Source organism: Hippopotamus amphibius, chromosome 13 (assembly GCF_030028045.1).
Source record: "Hippopotamus amphibius kiboko isolate mHipAmp2 chromosome 13, mHipAmp2.hap2, whole genome shotgun sequence".
In the NCBI taxonomy this organism is placed as follows: Eukaryota; Metazoa; Chordata; class Mammalia; order Artiodactyla; family Hippopotamidae; genus Hippopotamus; species Hippopotamus amphibius.
The window spans coordinates 9,439,217-9,455,071 of NC_080198.1; the positions used below are offsets into that span (position 1 = coordinate 9,439,217).

Sequence of the window (15,855 nt, forward strand, 5' to 3'; positions counted from 1 at the left end):
TCAAAATTGGAAACGGCATCAATAGTAATTACAGCTAGACAAAAGAAGGTTATCTGTTATCAAATATTATTTGCAAGATTTAGAAAGTGGGCTAGTCCTCGCTTCTCCCTGCTCCATAACTTCTTTAAAAATTCTCTCTATTGCCAACACTTATCTTCTTAAAGATTGAGTCCTTGCTTCTAACAAGCATCGAGATCCCAGAAGTTCAGGGCCAGAGTGAAAATACATCTTCTGGGGATCATTTTTTCTAATTTCATTTTCTTTTACTGAAATATAGTTGATTTACAATATCATATTAGTTTCAGGTGTACAACATACTGATTCAATACCTTTAGAGATTATACTCCCTTTAAAGTTGTTACAAAATAATGGCGACCTTCCCTGTGCTGTACAACATATCCTTGTTGTTTATCTATTTTATATACAGTATTTGCATCTCTGAATCCCATACCCCTATTTTACCCCTCCCCCTTCCCTCTCCCCACTATTATCCACTAGTTTGCCTTCTATATCTGTGAGTCTGCTTCTGTTTCATTATATATATTCATTTGTTTTATATTTAGATTCCACATATAAGCAATAACATATAGATTTTGCCTTTCTGTTTGGCTTATTTCACTAAGCATAAATACTCTCTAGGTCCATCCATACTGTTGCAAGTGGCAGAATTTCATTCTTTTTTTATGGCTGAGTAACGTTCCTTTGTGTATACAGACATACAGTGTCTTCTTTATGCCTTCATCTGTTGATGGACACTTGGATTGATTCCATATCTTGGCTATTGTAAATAATGCTGCTATGATCATGGGGGTGCATAAATCTTTTCATATCAGTGTTTTCATTTTCTTTGTATAAATAACCAGCTGTGGAACTGCTCAATCATATGGTAGTTCTACTTTTAGTGTTTTGAGAACCTCCATCCTTTTTTCATAGTAGCTGCACCAATTTAAATTCCCATCAACAGTGTACTAGGTTAAATGCCCATAATAAGGGAGACTATGTCCTAGAATTACAGAATCATGCAACTGAACCAAACACAATTCTGAAAATTTGTCTCACTTAGCTTCTTAACCAAGGCCAAAATCTAACATTTACCACCCTCTTTAACCCCTTCTCCTGCTTCATTTTTCTCCACAGCACTCATACCATTTGATATACCATCTATTTTACTTACTTGCCTATTTTCCTTCTATGCCATTACATGTAAATATAACAAGGGCAGGAATTTCTTTCCATTTTGTTCACACATATCTCCAGTTATGCAGAAGATTACCTGATATATAAGACTCTCAATAAATAGTATTGAGTAAATAAGTCATATACAAAAGAGCTAACAGCTTCAGATACTAGTTGAACAACTCTTTTGAGGATGAGCTCACCGCGTCAAAAGGCATGGCATTCTATTGATGATCTGTTTAAAAAAAATAAGGCTCTTTTGTACTACCTTACAGAGTAGGTGAGAAGTAATATGGCCAAGTAAGGAGGAAATGCAACTACAGCTCTATGTCTGCATGTCTTATCTAATCAGTGAATGGTTTCTTTCACCACGGCAAACATTTCTCACCGTCTCCATTTTAGTGAGCAGGAGCCTCAGTCAGTCACTCAGGAATCTAAATACCTACAATATTAAGTCAAAGCATGAATTCTCTAAGAGCAGGAGCTGGAAAGTATGTTCACCACAAGTACCTAGCTCAATGACGGAAACTCAAAATAAACATCAAAAACAAAACTGAATGGGCAAACTCTGCATTTCTTCACTGTTAGGGATAGATGGTGACATCTCACTAGCTTAATAAAATTAACATTTGTTTCTAGTCACACAAATTTAATTGTGGAATAGACAGTCTACTTCCATCTTGCAGCTCAGAGACGTCCCTATAAAATAACGGGGTTGATGAAAGAGGTAGAGATATCTTTTGGCTTTTTCCCCAGCATTCATATTTCCTACTTCCTCCAGCACTATGAATTTCCATTTGTAGAGAAGCCATGTAGTTTGGCTGGCGTTGGGTGTACTGCCAAATGAAGGAGTGGACTCTGATGGACTAAAGTATAACAATGCATTCCATTTTCTTGTGATAAAAACCATAAAGAAACCGAGAATGGAACAAAGATTGTAAAGAAAGAGTGGAGTAATAGAAAGTGATGCAGTCCTTAAAGAGATTTTTGAACCACTAGATCAAGCCTTACCTGAAGCTTGCCTTATATTTGGAATATTAATTTACAGAGACTATTAATCCCTTTTTGCTGAAGTGAGTTTAAATCATGTTTTCTGTTGCTTGTAGCAGAAAGAATCCTGACACAGATGATCTAACTGATAAAACTTCCAAAGTCGGTTTCAACTCTAAAGTTCTGAGCCTCTGTTTATTTGTCTTCTGATTGAAGATTACTCAGAATTAAAAGCAAAATAAATTCAAAAGTGCTGCCAAAGACAGAGCAAGAGTACTCCTGAGAGATATGGCTGAGGTGAGGAAACCTTGGCAGAAAGCCTCTCTGAAGGCACATTCATCTGAGGGGAACTGATTTATGTTAGGCTGATGTCTGCAGTATTTTACAACTGTAATGGCCAATAAATAAAAAGAAATTGTCTCTGTCAACTTACCACCTCTCTTATCATGAATGGAAGAAGTGGAAGTGCCCGATCTTCTAAAAATTATATACAGGTCAACTGGGGCTTCCATTGGAGGAAAGTAATTTTGCATTTTTAAAGTAGGATACAGCATCATGTTAACATCACTGAGATTCAGTGATGCCCATGATTTTTAATAAGCTCAAAAGTACATTTCAACTATACAATACAATAATGTTTACATTTTCGGCATGCAACTGGGGGGTAGGAGGCACTTGCCTTTTCGTGTGCTTGGGTGCTAATGACACTATAGCACAAAATTTCCTACAACAGTGTTACAGTCGAAACTATACAATAACTGAAGGTATCGCTTTTCCTCATTTTATATGTGGATTTTTAAACTTTTTTTATTGAGCCAATTTCTCTTCAAACCTCATCACTAGCTCACTGCTGCATTCAATCTGTATTTTTTGTATTAAGTAAAATTGGATCCTGCTTACTAAATTATTTACTTTAGTTCAAAAAGAAATATCTGAGAATCTGAAAGAAGAACACATTGGGACAGTGTAGTATTTGACCACCAAATGTAGTGCTTAAAAATAACAAATTCTGAAACCTGTTTTCAAATACTGATTCTATAACTTATGAGCTGCATGACCAATGAGAAGTTATGTCACCCTCTGTGCCATATTTCCTTTATTTATAAAACAGAGATGATGATAATAATGTCACAAAGCAGATAAAATGTGTTAACATAGATAAACACTTAGAGCACTGCCGTGTACAGCTACTGCTCTTTTGGCTTCTGATACCACATTTTCATTTCTGGTAGATTTTTATAAACTTACTTCAGTTAAATAAAATACAATTATTGTTGGAAAAATGTGAAATGGACAATCATACAATGGTATGTAGAAATGAAAAAAATGTCAAGTGCTATCTTGGTCAAAAAGAAAATAATAGAAAGAATACAGGGGAAGCAGAATCTGGAGAGCAAATATTAAAGAATGACAAGAAACTGATGGAAAATATATATTTTATGATTCAGAATGTAAAACACATTCCAAACGTGAAAAACAAGAAGTAATTCAAATCTAGGTTCATTACAGAGAAACTTCAGAATATTTCATGGATCTTAAAAAGAATCAGAAAAAGTGGAGTTGAACTTCAAAGACAAGAAAATCGAAACTTGTCTCAGACTACATCATATCTTTACCCCAGACACTTTGTAAATCTGCAATACCCACTAGGTGGTACCAGCAGCAATGAAAACTAAGACACTGACTCAGAAAACAGTTTAGAGGTAAAATATTGGGATTTTGTGGTTCATTACCTGGGGAGAGTGAAGAAAGAAGAAGGGGCCAAAGATGACTGTAAAGTTTTTTGATCCAGCAAACTCAGGAGGCTGTTCTTCAAAACAAGAGGAGAGACAGGATGTGGTTGGAAGGTTCCTGAGTTCTCACATGAACTCATGAGTTTGAGGAAATCTATGAAAACCTCAAGCTGAAGTGTTTTATGAAAAGTAGAAAGTTGAGCCTGAAGCTAAGTTGAGAAGTCAAAACTTTAGAAAAGACTTAGTAGTTATCAAAATAGAGCTGGTAAGTAACGCTGTGAGATGAATAATGTCACCAAGAACACTCAGTGGAAATGAAGGGAACCAAGAAAAAAACCTCTGGAAAAGGCTACAGACAAATTATGAGACACACAGAGAAAGCTACGACTAAAGAATTTGAAAACCAGGCAAACCCAATGTTATAAAATGCGAAGAATGAGGAGCTTGGAGAAGTGTATGGTTATATACCAGTCAGACTATAAGAAAGTGGAAAGTCAACTTTAAAATAATTTAATCATAAGAAACTATAGATTTTGAAGATAGCATTTGCAGTTCTGTAATTCACTGTATAAATAGCTTACAAATGGCAAAGATGCAAGTTTTGCGAAATTTCTTCTCTGTCATCAATAGCATGTGAGAGAGCCTTTCAGATGTCCCAGTTCCAGATGTAACATGTATACATGATGATTCCCAGTAGAAACAGAGGCATGTTTCATTTATGCCTTTTTTGATTCACAAAAAATCTTCCCTAGACACAATCCTCCCGGCTATATCTGTTTCACTGCACACTGCTCACAGCATAGCAAAATGATTTTTCCCAAAGCAGTCAATGGAAAGGAGAAAAGATTTCATCTATGGTTAACTTAAACTGGTAAATATCCATCATCTTTCCTGGTCATGTGGTCTTGCAAGACTGAACTAAATTGGGATTCTGCCAAAAAGCTAAGTTGGGAGCAAGGGAAGGTTTAGGTAGGAGCCAAGAGGGTCCCCTAAAATAGTCAGTATTATTGAATAATACACAGCAGTAAATGAGTTAGAAATAACAACAGGTCATTTGACTAATTCCTTAGATAGATGCTATCTGGATTCCTTTTGTATTCCAGGCACCTTTGTATGGAATACAAAGATGAGTACGGCATACCCCAGTCATTCAGGTGTCTGTGATTCTGAAAGAGAAGTGTGCAGGAAAGCGATGGAACCAAAGGTCAAATGGTAGAAATACAACCTGCTTATTTTATCAAGATTATCACACCACAACAAATTTCCACAGAAATGAATTTGCTCAAAGATGGTATGAAAATCTATTTGAGTAAATTATCTTACCCAGAAAGCCAACCTTTTATGTAACTGTCTTTCTCCTAAAATATTTAGGGTTTGGATTATACACATTTGATTTGGAAGAAGGTAAAATCAGACGGAAATTTCTCTTTGATTAAATTACTTGTGAGGTGTCTGTAGACAGTGGAATTAAATTTGAGAATCTACACCTGTAATTTCTGCAAAGTTTATTTTAGTTAAAAAAATAGCTTGCCTTAATGATACTGAGTCTACTCTTATAGTAAATCAGGGAAAGTAATACATTTTCTGGAAGTAGGTTTATATGAGAGGAAAAGGAAAGAATATTAACAGCCATGCATTATGCAAAGTTTCTCAAGAACTCACACATCTATGTCTGAATTGGTATGTATAGACCACTATGATACTAAAATTGAAAAAAGAAGTTTCTGTTGATATTTTATTTAGCCTCACAGGATCCTCATTGTTTTGGCCATCAGACTAACAAACACTTTATTAATAAAAGTTAATTTTTAATCTTGTCCTATTAATTAAAAAAATTATCCCTATTACCTTAAAGCATCCAGAGACAGTTTGAGAGTAAAGTGTATGTGTTCTCCTTAAAGTTTGATGTTCCATTCACTTCTTTGTTACATTTTAACAATTCCCAATACATCAGCACAGTCACTTAAATCTGTCAACATTTGTAAGTGTTCCAAAGACAGACTCTTAGGCAAGTGAGAGGCAATGTAGAGTTCTTTCAGAAAAAAACAAATAAGAAAAACCCTGGCCTCAATATTCATAATTATTTCTCCTTGTTTTGTTGCATGAGTACACAGAAGATTAGCTACTAGCTACTAGTACAGACGCACCTGTGAGTGAAGATTTCACCCAGATACCTCTCTCTGAGTCCAATAAGGAAATTATAAATCACTGTGGACATGGAACCACAACCAACATATTAAAGGGGAAAGAGCGATAAAAGTCAGGTGTACGTAAATGGAAAAAGTCACTTTTACCTTTGTAAGTCAGATTAGTTACTGTTAATCAGAATAGGGTCCTAAGTATGGTCATGAGCTAGCTGCTCTAAATGAGATATGCCGGCAGCTGTCCTGCCACTCTCCATCACCAAAATTCAGGGAAATATAGTAACTGGGCTAAAACGTACATGATAGGTGGACATTATTTGTAACTAAATTAAAAAAAAGAAATTCCCAAGCCCTTGCTGGGAATTCATGAATTCAGGTAATAGATTTATTATGGGACTTGCTTACATTCATTTTAATGCTGCTGAGCTCTACACAACGATTCCCAGTTGTGGAGTGAGGCTGTAGGGCAACACTATGTTAACAGTTCAGACTTTAGGAGGTCTTTTATGGTTCTACTTGTCTTCTTGTGCCTCATTTAGAACCACATTTGGATGGCAACCCAATCGTCATCATGAGAAATACATACGGTAGTTAACCTGATAGTGTCGGGAACAGGAAGACCAGAGCCACATGTGCTGCCCTGTTGGCTTGCAGTAAGAAGAAAAACACTGTCTAGACTGGCTGAAGCCCAACCAGCGCACAGACATGTGAGCAATAATAAAGGATTATCATTCTAATTAACTGAGTATTGGGGAAATCTGCTATGGAGTATGATTTTCACAAAATCTAACCAACATAATGCACCAAAAAATTATACAGAAATTTAAAAACCAGTTACATGGATCTAGGGCGGGGATTATAGGTGGCTTTGCTTTGAAGGCTGGGCAAATAAGAAAGCCATTTGAAACAGGTGAAGATGGGTGTTTCATGTTTGAAGAGAAGTGTGTGAAAAAACACATAGGAAACAGACTCTCTGTGCCTTTGCAGACACAGAAGGCACTCTGGGGTAACATGCCTCAGCATAATTCCCTGGCCTGCAGAGGTTTCAGTGGCTTCCTTGCTCAAGTTCATGAAATGAAGCCGAAGGAGGAGAGAACTGCGAAGGATCTGGGAAAATTCCCCGCCCCCTTTGCTCCCGTCATGATGCCCCAGAATGGTGACTTCCCATTCAGTCGTTTCAGTGGGATCTGTCTTGTACCCTGGCTGGCTGGAACAGGAGAAATGAGTAGTTCCAAGATTAAGCTGTATATTTGTAATAGTGAGAAAAAGTCAGACATTTAATGTGGAGATATGCTATTAATGGTAATTAAATCATATTAAAATGGTACTAAGATTGTGACAAAATTCAATTTATAAGAAATTTTGTAGAGACTATGAACTTGAATGTGATTCACCAGCCCATTGGTCTGAAAGGATATCTTTTAGTGTTTCTTAATACATGTCGCTAAGCGCTCACAAGATTCTCCAAACAATTTATATATAATTATGTCATTAAGGTAAATATGATGATAATGGTAACACTAAATTTGGGGACACTAACACTAACTATTTTTATAAAAAATTTTCAATTAACTTATATTAGATTTGTTTTCATTTTCATTAGTTTAATTTTATTGACAAAATGCCTGCATGAAGTTAAGTTCTATGAGTGTCATAATATCATAAACATGCCATTTTTTGTGTGTGATGTAGCACCTTTAATGAGAATGCTGTTCAAACAGGGCCTCAGATACACCTGGGCATAGACTACATGCTGAAAGTAAATTAGGCAATTTAGAAAGTGTTTTCTACCCTTTTAGGTTGCTCTTGAATTTGGAAGTTTGAGGAAGCAGTCTTGTTTATTTGTGACAAGGTGTAAAAAAATTGGCAGATAATTTCAGAAGTGTTTTTGGCCACTATTGTCAATTTTCTTCTTCTTTCTCCGTGGCTTCCCCAGTAGGCAATAAATACTTGATACAATTGTAGAATAAATATTTCAGATTCCCATCAACCCAACCATCAAATACAGAGGAAAAGTGCGTTTTAGCTTTTCTTATTCAGATTCACTGTTCAGATTGCCCTCTCCGTGGGAACTGCTTTGGACAATGTTACAAAAGAAAAGACAGTGGGTCAGTTTCAAACCTTGGTCACTGGAAACATTTTACAGAGGTCTCTTATTACTAAATTTACTTAGTAACTGCCTATTTTTCATTTTTATGCTATTTGTATGTATCTTCTTTGGATAGTTACGCATATGCTAAGGAACATTCTATCTTCCCTTAGACACACTTTTCTTTCTGTCACAAAATTTCATGATGGCATTCAGTGATATAAGGCCACACATATGCATTACACCAAGCATGGGAGAGGCCAGAGGCTGGGACTTTCCTGGGTCACAGAGAAACACTGAGAAAAGATGAAAGGAGAGGACCCAACTCAATGGCTGTCTTTGATTGCTTGCATATTTCTTGCCATTGACACAGCTATACGGCAACTCAAATTAAGATTAGCATTTAAACCTTTCTTAAAATCTCCATCTCTGTGTTTGCAGTCAGAGGCTTTGCTGCAATGATCATTTTCAAAGGAGACTCAGTGCTAAAGCAAAAACAGCACAGAAGAAAGAAGAATCTTTGATGGAATAACCTTATTTTCCTTTTTGTAAATTTTTTTAGGAGGGAAGTAGATACCAATATGAACTCCAATGAATGCAGTGAGCCCCTGTGCAGCTCTTAGACTTGAGTCTTTGGCATTCCCAGGGAGGAAAGAATGGTCTATTAGGACTGAGAATCACAGCAATTTAGACATCTGAATAATGTTACCTTATTTGGTAACCAAAGATGGTGAAGGAGAATGTAACTATAGGAAATGACAGTAGGTATTTCAGTATCAAACCTTGTCGTATAGCAAAGGAGGTGAAATAATGCAGTTTCATCTCACTAAGAAAATATGTAATTTCGGCATGCCTTTTACCAATATGGCAGCCATTTTTCTTGCTTCAGGAACATCCCACACCTCGCACCTGAAACAGATACGACTACCACATGCAAGGGAAAATAATGTATCCTCTTGAAAAATCTGTGGTTTCAGAAGTAAAAAAAATAATAATAATGATAGAAAATGTGAAGAAAGCTGGCTTCAAGGGGCTTGTCCCAGACAGATCTGTGAACATACAGCGATCTTGCTACTTATTCCCCAAATCCCTCCCAATTATCAACCTTCCCTAAAATAATTCATTTTATTTTGTTATTCTGAATGAAATTCCACCCAAAATAGATTAATCTGGGTTAATAAATAGTTTCTTTAAAAAACGTTTCTGGCAGTTTTGTCAGGCGTTTATTCACACATGCATGCCACTTACTGTAAATGCTTACTTAGGATTTTGACACTTTCAGCTGCTAGACAGACAAGAGGTGACTCATTCAGATTTGTTTTCCTTCTCTCTACTGCATGAAGAAAATAACTGTTTGGTTTTGCCACTGTCTGCTTCTTTAATGTCCATGGATAATATAAAGACGGAGATTGTATTCATTTTCCATGGCTGCATAACAAACTACCCCCCAAAACATAGTAACTTAGAGCAACAACATGTATTATCTTACAGTTTGGGTAGGTCAGAGATCTCGGTGTGCTTCAGCTGAGTATTCTGGCTCATGACCTCTTACAAGGCTGCAGTCAAGGAGCTGGCTATGGCTACTGCTTCATCCTAAGGCTCTGCTGGGAAAGATCTCCTTTCAAGCTCCCTTACGTGATCTCTGGCAGGATTCAGTTCCCCGTGGATTTTGGACTGACAGCTTAGGGTGCTCACTGGCTCCTGGCTGGAGCTGCTCTCAGCTCCATGCCTCGTGGCTTCTCCACAGGGCAGCTCACATCATGGCAGCTTGATTTATCAGAGCAGGCAGGTGAGAAGATTCAGAGAGGGGACACTCAAGATTTAAGCCACTAGTTTTTTTTTGTAACCTAATGTTTGAAATGACATCCCGATAATTTTTCCATATTCTATTCAATAAAAGCAAGTTACTAATGCTGGCATATATTCTAGGGCAAGGGATTACATAAAGGCAGACTATCAGGGGGCAGGAGCACTGAGAGCTATTTCAAAGGCCTTCTACTACAGAGAAAGATACATTTTAGAGGAGGAGGGGACAGACAAAAATAAGTGGATGAATAGTCTTGGTGGAGAATTTAGGAAAATGCATGGAACTAGGTATGAACAAACCATAACCACATTCCCCAAAATAATTTTTACAACTGCCTTTTCTTTTCTTTTTTTTTATTTTAATAAAAACAACCCCACAGCATTTATTGTCATCTGGGAATAACATAAGGGTGAGCAAAACAATATGAATAAATGTTTTACAGCTACACTTCAAACAACACCTAAAAAACAAAATGTATTGCCTTCTCAACAATTTCTCACTTCCTTGATCATTTCTAGTTGGAGACACTTTGGAGCAGAGTAATATTATCTCCTTTTAGCATGATCCGACCCAGTTGTTTTCTTGACTTTGTTTTAGAATGAATCTCTTCTGCATCATCTAATACGAGGTTCATATACTCATCAAAACCAATGATACAGCCCTCTATCCGCATATTCACTTGCTCATAAAGCCACACTTGAATCCGAGATCTATTTTGCAAGTACCTGAAGATGAGATGGATGGGCTGCACCATCACCTTCTGCACCTTCTGGCCCTGGCCCCGGTACGCCATGGTCGAAGCTCACAAAGACCACACTCACCCGCACACTACCTAAAAAAGCGGCTTCCGGAATAAAGAGCCGGAAGCGGAAGTCTACAACTGCTTTTTGAAGGAGATACTCTTATTATTTCCAATTTACGATGGAAAAACCTGGAACTGCCCAGGATTTCATAGCCCTTGAGTGATGCTGGAATATTAACTGAGATGTCTGAACCCCACGATATACATTTTATCACTGTACTGTACTAGAAGGAGAAAGGTCAGAAGTGTCATAAAAGGGAACTGTACAACTGCCAATAATAAATAATTGTTTTAAAAAGCTTAGATATTATCATGTCTTAACAAACAAGAGGAGAATTTACTTTTTCCTCTCCTTTTTCTTTCCATTTCTGTTTCATCCTTCAAGACAACTCAAACTGGCATTGCTCATATGAGGAGTTAGATTCATAACAGTTTTTACTGAAAATTTTACTCAGATAATTATAGATTTACATGAAGCTGTGAGAAATAATACAGAGGACTAATAGGAATATACGCACTTCAGCCAGTATATTAATTTCCTATTGCTGCTGTAACTAATGCCCACACAGTTAATGGCTTAAAGCAACACAAATTCATTACTTATTCATTCTGAAGGTCACAAGTCCAAAATGGGTTTCCTGAGCTAAAGTCAAAGTGACAGCATGACTGCCTTCTGGAGGCTCTAGGGAAGCCTGTTTCCTTGTTTTTTTTGTTTTTTTTTTTTCTAGCTTCTAGAGGCCGCTTTCATTCCTTGGCTTGTGGTCCCCAGTCAGCAACTGCATCACTCCAACCTCTGCTTCCACCATCACATCCCTTCTCTGACTCTCTGTCTCCCTCTTTCCTTTATAAGGATCCTTGTGATTACATTGCACCCACCCAAACAATCCAGCATAATCTCGCCAACTGAAGATCCTTAACTTAATCGCACGTGCAAAGTCCCTTTTATCTTGCAAGGGAATATATTCAGAGGTCCCAGGGATTAGGAGATGCATATTTTAGGGAGCCATTTTTCAGCCTGCCACATCTGGTTTCCCTCAATGATAACATTTCACAGACCTATAGTACATTATGACAACTAGGTTATTGACATTGATACCATTCACCAATCTTGTTCAGATCTTCCCAAGTCTTACTCGCACTAATGTGTGTACTTAATTCTATTCAGTTTTATCACTTATGTAGGTCTGTGTATCCACCATCATAGTCAAGACATGGAACAGGTCCCTAGCATCGCTCATTTATAACCATACCTCTCTCCCTCCTGACCCTCTCCCCCTCTCATTTCTAACTTCTGGGAACCACTAATATTTTTACTCATTTAAAAAATGCTATTTCAAAAATATTTTATATAATCATACAGTATATGATCTTGTAAACTCGTGGGATTAGCCTTTTTCCATTCATCATAATTCCCTAGAGAATCACGTAAATTATTGATAGCAACACCTCTTTCCTTTTTATTACAAAGTAGTTGTTCATGGGATGTATTACCACAGATTTTTGTAACCACTCAGTTGTTAAGGGCATCTGGACTGTTTTCAGTTTAAGGGTTATTATAAATTAAGCTGCTATGAATATTTGTGTACAGACTTTTCTGTGAACATAAATTTTTATTTCTCTGGGATAAATGCCAGGCATACAATTAATGGATTTTATAGTTATATGTTTAGTTTTATAAGAAACTGACAAACTGTTTCTCAGAATGGCTGTGCCACTTCTCCTTCCCACCAGCAATATATGAATGATCCAGCTTCTCTGAGTTCTTGCCAACATTTGTCATTGTCTATTTTTTATACCAGCCATTCTGTTAGGTGCATAGTGATATTTCATTGTGGTTTTAATTTGCATTTCCCTGATGGCTAATGATGGGGAACATCTTTTCATGTTCTTACTTGCCATCTGTATGCCCACTTCAGTGAAATGTCTCTTGATGTCTTCTTTTTTTATTTGAAGTGTTTTGTTGTTGTTGTCTTGCTGTGTTTTAATGTTGAGTTTCTGAGAGTTCTTTATATATTCTAGATACTAGTCTGGTGTCAGATATCTGCTTTGCAAATATTTTTTCCTGTCTTTTCATGTAGTATGTCATCCTCTTCACATGAACTTTCATAGAGCAAATGCTTTTAATTTTAATAAGGTCCAATTTATAATTTTTTTCTTTGGTTGTGATCTTGTTGCCAAGTCAATGAACTCTTTCCCTAGATCCAAATCCTAGATATTTTCTCCTAGTTTTTTTCTAAAAGGGTTTATACTTTATGTTTTACCTTTAAGTATATCATCCATTTTTTTGCCCACTTTTGTTTAAGGGCTAACATTCAGGTTGAGTTTTATTATTTTGTCTACGAATATCCAATTACACTAACACCATTTGTTTCAAAGGCTATCCATCCTTACTTATCTGTCAAAAATCGCTTGGGCATATTTGTATGGGACTATTTTGGATTCTATATTCTGTTCTATTGATCTATATACATCAGTCCCTCTGCCAATGCTACACTGTCTTGAATACTTCAGTTACATAATAGCACTAAATATTAAGTAGAGTGATTCTTCTCACTTTCTTCTTTTTTAAGATTGTCTTAGCTATTCTAGGACCTGTACCTTTCCATATACATTTTAGGACAAGGTTGTCTATTCCTATTAAAAAAAATTGTTGGAATTTCATTAAGCCTATGGATAAACTTTGAGATAATTGACAGTTTTACTGTGTTGAGTCTTCCCATTCTTGAACAGAGAATGTCCCTCCATTTGTTTAGGTCCTCTTTGATTCTTTTTAGCAACATTTTGTAACAATCAGCATACAGACCCTGCACGAGTTTTGAGATATACCTAAGCATTTCCTTAACCTTGGGGTGAGTGTAGATAGTACTGTATTCTTTATTTCAGTTTCCTCGGGTTCATTGTTTATATCTAGAAATATGATTGATTTTTATGTGTTGATCTTGTATCCTAAATCCTTGCTGAACTTATTAATTCTAGGAGGTTTTTTCGTTGTTGTTTTGTGTTTTGTGTGTGTGTGTTGTTTCTTTTTTTTGTAGGTTATATTCTATGTAGACAATCACATCATCTGGAAACGGGCATTTTTATATCTCTTTTTTAGATCTGTATGCCTTACTGCAGTGGCTAGAACGTCCAGCACTATACTGATACGAGTGGTGAGAAAGGACATCTTTGCCTTGTTTCCAGTCTTAGGGGAAGCACAGTCTTTCACCATTAAGTATAATGTTAGTGTAGTGTTTTACAGCTGCTCTTAATTAAGTTGAAATAATTCCCCTCTATTCCTAAATTTCTGGGAGAGTCTTTAACATGAATGAATGTTGAATTTTGTCAAATGCTTTTTCTGTCAACTAAGAGGATTGTATGATTTTTCTCCTTCAGTGAGTTGACACGGTGGATTACCTTCATTGTTCTTTTTCTTTTCCATTTTTTAATCTTCTTCCTCTTCCTTTGCTTCTGCTTATTTATGTCTATTTCATGTTTTTCTTCTTAAAATTTTTATTGAAGTATAGTTGATGTACAATATTATATAAGTTACAGGTGTACAATATAGTGATTCACAATTTTTAAAGGTTGTAGTCCATGTATAACTATTATAAAACACTGGCTATATTCCTCCTGTTGTACAATATATTCTTGTAGCTTGTCTTACATGATAGTTTGAACTTCTTAATCCTTTACCCCTATATTGGTCCTCCCACCTTCCCTCTCCCCACTGGTAACCACTAGTTTGTTCTATCTGTTTGTTCTATCTGCTTTTTTGTTATATTCACTAGTTTATTGTATTTTTAGATCCCATATGTTAAGTGATATCATACAGTATTTGTCTTTCACTGTCTGACTTATTCACTTACCATAATACCCTCCAAGTCCACCCATGTTGCTGCAAATGGCAAATTTTCATTCTTTTTTATGGTTGAATAGTATTCCACTGTATATATACACACTGCATCTTTTTTATCCATTCATCTGTTGATGGATACATGATAATTCCATATCTCAGCAATTGTAAACAATGATGCTGTGAACACTGGGGTGCATATAAATTTTCAAATTAGTGTTTTTATATTTTTGGATATATACCCAGCCGTGGAATTGCTGGGTCATATGGTGGTTCTATCTTTAGTTTTTTGAGAAACATCCATGCTGTTTTCCACAGTGGCTGCATCAATTTCCATTCCCACCCACAGTGCACGAGGGTTCCCTCTCCTCTACATCCTTGTCAACGGTTGTTATTTGTGGTCTTTTTGCTGACAGCCATCCTGACAGATACGAAGTGATCTCTCATTGTGGTTTTGATTTGCATTTCCCTGATGATTAGCAAGGCTGAGCATCTTTTACTGTGCCTGTTGGCCATCTGCATGTCCTCTTTGGAAAAATGTCTATTTGGTTCTTCTGTGCATTTTTCAGTTGGGTTTCTTGTTTGTTTTTTAATTGGGTGAATAATACTAATTTGTCCTCATGTTAACTGATTCCTCTGTTTGCTCCATTCCACTACTGAGTCTACCCAGTGAGGTTTTTATTTCTGATATTGTATTTTTCCTCTATATAATCTACTTTTGTTTCTCTTAAAAATAACTTTTATTTTTTTGGTGAGATTTCCTATTTTTTTCATTTGTTTCCAGAGAATTTGTAATTTACTATTGAGGATGTTTATGACTCTGCTTTAAAACCCTCAGCAGATAATTTCAACGTCTGATTCATTTCCGTTTGACGTCTATCAGTTGCTTATCTTTTCTCATTCAAGTTGTGATTTTCTTGCTTCCTGGTATGATGGGTGATTTTCATTTGTACCCTGGACATATTTCCTATTGTGCAGCAGAGTCTGGACCCTATGTAAAATCTTTCATTTGAGCAGGTAATCCCCCTGTTTTGATGTAACATGCCGTTCCTACTGTGCTTTGTGGGCTGGGTTCCTTAATATTCTAATTTTCAGATCCTTTGTGGTATTATTTAGTCTGATGCCCCCAGGGCTCTCACTGGCTCTTGCTGGTGTTTCCTAAGGAGCAACCTAAGATATTTACTCAGGTGGGCAACTAGGTGTCCCCTGGTGGAGGAAAAGTTAACAAAGAGAAGAAATTCCCCAGCCAGATACTCATTTGTGGCTGGATCACTAATCA

General features: G+C 36.5%; 1 protein-coding gene across 1 annotated transcript; it reads right to left on the reverse strand.

Annotated features, from left to right (window-relative positions):
* Nucleotides 1–10,342: 10,342 nt before the first annotated feature.
* Nucleotides 10,343–10,803, reverse strand: LOC130835091 (small nuclear ribonucleoprotein E-like). Its single transcript, XM_057706315.1, has one exon. The coding sequence runs from the start codon at nt 10,730–10,732 to the stop codon at nt 10,454–10,456; it is 279 nt and encodes a 92-aa protein (XP_057562298.1). The 5' UTR covers nt 10,733–10,803; the 3' UTR covers nt 10,343–10,453.
* Nucleotides 10,804–15,855: the final 5,052 nt, after the last annotated feature.

Coding starts and splice junctions, on each gene's coding strand:
- LOC130835091 (XM_057706315.1), bottom strand. CDS start 10,732: ATGGCGTACCGGGGCCAGGGCCAGAAGGTGCAGAAGGTGATGGTGCAG.